Here is a 6,948-nt window from a genome sequence, read left to right on the forward strand (position 1 = left end):
GATATTTTTTTCAATGTTTTTTTTTAGAATTATTTTTTGAAAATATGAAGAAGTTGCTGTAGTAGTTATGAATTAGGATTCTCAATCTCGAGTCCAAATAAAATAAAGGAAACACATGTTTCCTTTTTAAATAGGAATAGGAAGGTTCTTCTCCTTCAATACATATATATATTTTGTTTTGTAAATTTTGATTTTGTTCCATTAGTGCTAATTTCGATATTGGTCCGTGTGATGTGTGAGTATGTTTAACTTTTTTTTAATTAATTGAAATTTATAATGTTGATTCTTTTATTTAATATTTATAAAAATTTGTTATTGTTAATTTGTTGCAGATGTATTATCTTATTATGTTCATATAGCTTGTTTTTATTTACCTTATTATTTTGAGTGTGCATTTATTTATGAATATCTTGACTTTTAATATTAATATCAAAATTTTTAAGAATATTTATCCAATTTTTCTCAGAGAAAGACTGCTACCGACTTGAATGTGTCGGGTCGGATCGGAGAAGAAGTATCTGGAATAGTCTTTTCTTGTGAACCAAGATTCGTAAGAGAATGTTCAACAGTTTTCATGAAGAAAAATAGATATAAATTTGAATGAATTCGTTTGCAGAATCAAAATCAAACAATGGAAAGAGGAAGGGGAAGATGGAATTCAGTTTCACGTGGTATGCTACCTCTGTTAGCGCTGCATACAGTGACCGAATTTTACAGGCTGGAGAGAAAACCACCGTTTACAGCAGGACTTATTGCTGCTAATACAATTATATACTTAAGGCCAAGTTTTCTTCATCCTATACTCCCTACCATCAATGAAGTATGGTTTAATCCACATCTCATCCTTAAGGTATGAAACGAATTTCCATCTCTTGCTTTTTCGCTATATTACATGTTGAATTCGGTGTATGGGTCCTTCCTGAAAATTCTTAGCAAGTTCATACTGCTGTTGTTCTACTTTTGTGTTTGTTGATTTAGGACCCTGTGTTATTGAATATCTGGAAAAACGATTCTATGCGACCAGTGTTGTCAAAGGTGAAAAGTGTTAAAAAAGTGCTCCAGGGCAAACCCAATTATACTATGCCCGCAACAAAGAAAAGAGCAAAAATATATATGTAAAATGCAAGAAAAAAGTAACCACTTAATTCATAATGATTTCCTTAACAAGTGATATATCTTTTTGCCAATCATAATTATTGTTTAGTACAATGAGGCGCATGCCTTAATGCCATGCGCTACACGGAAGCGCAACCTAAGTACGGTGAAACGCCTACACGGAGCTTCAGGGCTTAAGTGTGCCTCACATGAGCCTTTGGCAACACTTAATGCAACTCTTAGTTCGTTTTATGCCTAAAAGATTTTATTTTAATCAGGTTGAAGGATGTTGATGTCCAAGATTGAGAATGGTAGTGGACTATTTGTCTTCAGTTTTGGCTTAAATATTCCATCCCCTGGTGCTATCAAATTAAAGATTCTTAAAGCCCCAATTTGAGAAATGAAACAGCTATGCAAACTTTTTTGGCATTTTTATTTAAAAAAATTCTATTTCTTTGTTACAAACACTTCATCATATCATCTATCCAACAATCACCAAGCCAGATAGGTAGAGGTTATAGCAGGAACTACATAAAATAGAAGGTCCTAAAGAATTAAATAGCCTTGAATTTTAACTTAATATATTAATTCTGCTCTTACAAAGCCATCAACTCTCATCTCTTGTGTAGCAAATTAAAAAAAAATGTTTTTCAGCAATTGGCTTGTGTTGTATTTGAGTTTTTCTTGTGTTGTATTTGAGTTTTTCTTTGTATGTATTGCAATATTTTCTCATGATAGATGGAGTGTCATTTTTTTAACCCTACTCTGTCATTATACTACTCATATTTTGATGTGGGTTTTATGTGGTTATCAACCAAATTTTGGTGTGGGTTTAATGTGGTTATCAAACAGATTGTTATGTGGTTATCAAACAGATTTTAATGTGGTTTTCCCTCTTAAATTAGTTGCTTTCGCTATAAATATCTGTCCCAGAACTTCTTTTTCATTGTTTGATTAGTGAAGAGGAAGATGCTCTCAGAATAATAATGTGTTCTTCCCCTTATGAGTAGAAATGACATGGAAAGATAAGATTGCAGACTTATTTTATCTAACCAATGTGTTATATCATTGGATCAGGACATTCATGGCATCTCTTGAACAACTGAATGTAGAGTAATGACCCTTGATATTACTGAAGAACATGCCGATTCTTCCTTACAACTGATAGGGTTTGTGTTTAAGATTTACATGTTTCTGCTTTGTGCTGCACATCACTTGATATAGTTTTAGGGGAATGAGAGAGTCAGGTGATCAAAAGTTGTACTAATATTTTCCTCTGCTGTTCCAGGATGTACAGCATGCTTTAGTGTATTAATTGTGGTACTTTCTGAAGTTTTGGTCCAGAAAGGATCTTAGGAGTGTTCATATTATGGTTACTTTTGGACGTATCATTTCAGTTCGCATGTCTGAACTCCTTTTGTTCTTTCTGTAGATATTCCTTTTTGCTGTAGTGCTAGTGAATTGTATGGCTAACTGCTTTCCTGAGCTGCATGTTTTAGTTTTTGGAAGGTCATGTGTCAAATTATTCTGTTTATATCATCTGATGAATAAATATTTTGCTTTTGCTTGTGCAGTACAAGGACCTGAAACGATTTTTCCTATCAGCATTCTACCATTTGAATGATTCTCACCTAGTCTATAATATGCTCTCACTTCTGTGGAAGGGGATTCAGTTGGAGACATCAATAGGAAGTGCAGAATTTGCATCGACAGTTGCAGCCTTAGTTGCTATGTCCCAGGGCATCACGCTATTGCTTGCAAAAGCACTTCTGCTGTTCTTTGACTATGAGAGGCCCTACTATCAGGAATATGCTGTGGGGTTTTCTGGTGTCCTCTTCGCCATGAAAGTTATTCTTAATGCACAATCAGATGATTATACATATGTTCATGGGCTGTTGGTACCGACTCGTTATGCTGCCTGGGCAGAACTGATTCTCATACAAATGTTTGTCCCTGGTGTCTCATTTCTTGGTCACCTTGGTGGAATACTTGCTGGTCTTCTGTTTTTGCGTTTAAAAGCATCGTATTCAGGTGCAAATCTACTGACGACAATCATCAGAGGTCTTAGCCATGCACTGAACTGGCCTTTAAGGTTTGTGAAGTGCTTATTCCGAAGCCAACCAAGATTTGGCGGCAGAGGAACCGTTGGGGGGAGACAGACAAGTGATACTTCTCAAGTGTGGAGCTGCCAAGGATGTACATTTGATAATTCAGTCTGGTTAAGTGTTTGTGAGATGTGTGGCACAAGTCATGCTGTTGATGGACGGTCATCTCTTAGTTCAACAGATGAGATTCAAGATCTATCGTTGGATGAGTTGCGGCGTCGGAGAATTCAAAGATATGGTAGATGATAATGGAGATTGGCTTAATATCTTTCTTTGGAAATGGTCATATTGAAGTAGGATTGTAGATCCTGAAGATGCCATAAAGGATATCTTGTATAATTCAAAGAAAAAGTAGTAATTACCTTACTGTTCAGGTACAATAGCTGTTCATTTAATGGACATAACGTATATAAAGGTTGAAATTATGTACATATCGTATTGCCCTTTGTCTTGTCATGCATCCAAAGAGCAGTTTCTGCCTTAGCTAATACATGGAATCCTTTTACCTGCAAACTTCCATTTTACTTCAATTTTGTCACAAATAGGTAGGATGTTCAGCTTCCTGTATTTGACCAGTTTAATTACCCTTGCCAATAAAGGTTATTTGGACGGTGTGATTGATATATCCATAACTAGGACCATCTTTAAAAAAATCGAGTTTGCAAACACAGGAGATCAAACTTTGGAGTTCTTTAGTGTTTTCCATTGGTGCAAGCTGTTTAGGACATCATGATGACAACAGCCTCCTAGTGTAATCCACAGGTTGGGCAATATTTTAGTACTTACTTTCCGTTGTGAGCGATAACACCAAGCACAACAAGAGCAGACCAAAGCGAAAAGGAAATATGTTACATCCTGGTTTAACAATAATAGAATTCGAATCAAGTAGTCACTTGTGGGCATTGTGCATCGTTTTGGTCTGTCTTAAACGCCTGCTTTAGCGGAGGCAGAATGGATAGGTCATATCTATGTTGGATTTTGGATTAAGACTTTCTGATTTTAGTTCTTTATTGAGATAAATTTGTTACGTTTTAAGAATGTCTTTAATCGAATTACTATGTCTCATATAAATTGTGAAGTAGCAATACATAACCATAGAGTTCCTCTATATTAAATAAGTAAGAATAAGAAAAAAGAACGATGAAACAAAAAAGAAACTAGTGTCTTTCAGTCCTTAGTAGTAAACAAAAATAACATATGCAAAAACATAGTGTCCATCTGGTCTAGAACATGGCATTGTTGTACAGTCCTCTTGATCTCAAGTGTTGTCTTCCAAGATTAACTGTACATGAAACGACACTGATCATAACCTATTAAATATAGAACAAATTTAACGACTTGAGTAACACGAAAAATAGAACATGGCATTGTTGTACAGTCCTCTTGATCTCAAGTGTTGTCTTCCAAGATTAGTTGTACGTGAAACGACACTGATCATAACCTATTAAATATAGAACAAATTTAACGACATGAGTAACACGAAAAATAAGACATGCTATTTATACAACATGTTTAAATACAACGATAGTGTGAAAATTCTTTCCATCGTCTGTCGGAGTTGAAAAGTCTTACTTGGATCAACAGTGACGAGCATGGCAGTGCCACCAAAGTCACAAGTTCCTCCTCCCTGTTTCTTCTTCTGCCAGTAGTTATTGAAAGCATAAGAAGCATGAGAAAGCAGAGTAGGCGGCTGGTAACACGCCCCATTGGGTTGTATGGCATCACAACCAGCACCAGAACCACAAGCATAGTCCAATGCTTGCTGAATCAAGTCTGCTGGTACCGTTGGCTTGGCCACACACCAAACAGCATTTTCAGGTTTCTTTGGAGGAGTTGGTGGTGATGATGAATGATTACTATTCGGTGGTGGCTGATTAACTGCTGGTGGCTTAGGTGCATTATGCTGTGGGGTTTGTGCACTTGGAGATGGTAGTGGTGGAGAAGTGGGAAGTAAAGGTGTTGGCATAGCACCAGGAGTAAGAGGAGTGAATGTCCCATATGGAGAAGAGTTTTGTGGACTGGGTGGCACGGACTTCGAAGGAGGAGGAGGAGTGGATACCACTAATGGAGGAGAGTTAATTTGTGGATTGGGTGGCACGGACTTCGAAGGAGTAGGAGGAGGAGTGGATACCCCTAATGGAGGAGAGTTAATTTGTGGACTTGTTGGTGGTACAACTCCGGAAAGAGGAGGAGGAGGAGAAGTATAAATTCCGTATGGAAAAGAGTTTTCTGGACTAGTTGATTCAACCTGCAGGAGTCGTAAACGCTGGTAACCTCCAAGGCTAGGAGTTATCCTGGCTCTATCTGCATTTTCTAGCAAAAACGAAAGCACATGAATTTAGCGGCGGATTAAACTAGTCGTTTGGTTGTTGGATAGAGTTATGCAGACATTAGTAATACATGAATTAGTTATGAAGAAAATTTATGTATTAATTTAAGCAGTGATTAGTTGTGATTAGTTGTGCAGGATGTAGTTATTCATGTATTAATTGTTCTATCTTCTATTCTGCATAAAATTGTACCTGTTGTTACCAATTTCAAAAAATTGTGCATAGATTTTCTCATAACTTATACATGTATTAGTTATAATTTGTACCTGTTGTTACCAATTTCAAAAAATTGTGCATAATTTTTTTCATAACTTATACATGTATTAGTTATGCATGTTGTTAAATTGTAAAGCAAATAGCATATTAATTTTATATGTTGTCATAACTAACTACCAAACATGGTATTACTTATACATAATCTAATACATGTATAGTATTTCTCCTAACCAGCTACCAATCGACCTCTTTTTCAGCAGAACCCGAACCCTATATGTATGTGAGAAAAACAAATAGGGATTGAGTTAAATATAGCTACACTCTCTCAACTCAGTAGCACAACATCTAAATTCTTTGAAATTTACTTGTATTTGCATACTTACCTCTTAAACCAAAGGGACTTGAGGCTAGCACTTGATATGTATGTAAGGCAAGAATGTAGAATTTCATAATGCTGCTTCTTGAATCCATGACAATTTGCTTAATCTCTTTGAATTGCCAGAAAAATGCAGATAGCTTTGGCAGCTACAAACATTGAGACTTGAGAATAAGAAGAGGAAAAGTGGGGTCCTGAAACAGGTAAAAGTCATAAAACAGTAAAATTCTGATTTCAGAAAGAAGCTGAGCTGTTACTTAACTAATTATATTTTTTACTTTACAAGGCAGAATATGTGTTTTCTTGGAATGTCAGGAAACTAAACAAAATAAAGAAAAAAAAAGGTAAAACAATAGGTTCTTTTGGAATCTATCATTTGCTTGCCAGGTACTCCAATTTAGGCTGCTTGTACATGCAACTTTCACATAAATGATTATGCTTTTATTTCTTGTCCCTGCAATGTAAAAGCCTTTGATACTTGTACAACACAAGAATTCAACCTTAATACAATACAAGCAGAACTTCTTAATTACTTTTAGTTGATCATCAAGGATTACAATCATTGTCCAACCTAAATAACACGTAAAATTTTAAGTAAACCTATGCCACAACTGAGTTAGCACACACACAATGTGGGATGCGTGTGTTTACTTATACAACTTTATATAAATTTAAATACATACTTGTGTACATTCAAAGTTGGAGGGCATATATGTCAACTGATACCAAGTCTAAAGACCATGTATGTGTATTATGACTTGATTTTGGGGGGGACATCAAGGTACAAAGACAAGTTCGTATTTCATGACTCCAAAATATCAAAAAT

The 6,948-nt window shown here is 35.7% G+C and overlaps 2 protein-coding genes across 4 annotated transcripts; one reads left to right on the forward strand and one right to left on the reverse strand.

Moving 5' to 3' along the window:
* The first annotated feature begins 204 nt into the window (after window positions 1-204).
* Window positions 205-3,631, forward strand: LOC129880609 (rhomboid-like protein 14, mitochondrial). Of its 2 annotated transcripts, none has more exons than XM_055954704.1 (3): window positions 205-235; window positions 467-850; window positions 2,670-3,631. In XM_055954704.1, exons 2-3 carry the CDS (start codon window positions 632-634, stop codon window positions 3,444-3,446), a joined length of 996 nt encoding a protein of 331 aa, XP_055810679.1. In that variant the 5' UTR covers window positions 205-235; window positions 467-631; the 3' UTR covers window positions 3,447-3,631. The 2 variants fall into 2 exon arrangements, with proteins under 2 accessions (XP_055810679.1, XP_055810680.1); XM_055954705.1 differs by having other exon boundaries at window positions 222-239.
* A 654-nt stretch (window positions 3,632-4,285) lies between these two features.
* On the reverse strand, window positions 4,286-6,317 carry LOC129876281 (proline-rich receptor-like protein kinase PERK8). 2 transcript variants are annotated; one of them, XM_055951678.1, is made up of 3 exons: window positions 6,130-6,317; window positions 4,773-5,504; window positions 4,286-4,641 (listed from the first exon to the last, which is right to left on the reverse strand). In XM_055951678.1, the coding sequence occupies exons 1-3, from the start codon at window positions 6,215-6,217 to the stop codon at window positions 4,610-4,612; spliced, it is 852 nt and encodes a 283-aa protein (XP_055807653.1). In that variant the 5' UTR covers window positions 6,218-6,317; the 3' UTR covers window positions 4,286-4,609. The 2 variants fall into 2 exon arrangements, with proteins under 2 accessions (XP_055807653.1, XP_055807645.1); XM_055951670.1 differs by having other exon boundaries at window positions 4,773-5,513; window positions 6,130-6,316.
* Window positions 6,318-6,948: the final 631 nt, after the last annotated feature.

Source organism: Solanum dulcamara, chromosome 2, assembly GCF_947179165.1.
Source record: "Solanum dulcamara chromosome 2, daSolDulc1.2, whole genome shotgun sequence".
NCBI classification, from domain to species: Eukaryota; Viridiplantae; Streptophyta; class Magnoliopsida; order Solanales; family Solanaceae; genus Solanum; species Solanum dulcamara.

Excerpts from the sequence above, each read along its gene's own strand:
- LOC129880609 (XM_055954704.1), top strand. The coding sequence starts at position 632 with ATGGAAAGAGGAAGGGGAAGATGGAATTCAGTTTCACGTGGTATGCTA. Across the intron at positions 851-2,669 it reads ATCCACATCTCATCCTTAAG|TACAAGGACCTGAAACGATT; the intron begins GTATGAAACGAA and ends TTGCTTGTGCAG.
- LOC129876281 (XM_055951670.1), bottom strand. The coding sequence starts at position 6,217 with ATGGATTCAAGAAGCAGCATTATGAAATTCTACATTCTTGCCTTACAT. Across the intron at positions 5,514-6,129 it reads AAGTCCCTTTGGTTTAAGAG|AAAATGCAGATAGAGCCAGG; the intron begins GTAAGTATGCAA and ends CGTTTTTGCTAG. Across the intron at positions 4,642-4,772 it reads GCTCGTCACTGTTGATCCAA|GTTATGATCAGTGTCGTTTC; the intron begins GTAAGACTTTTC and ends TATATTTAATAG.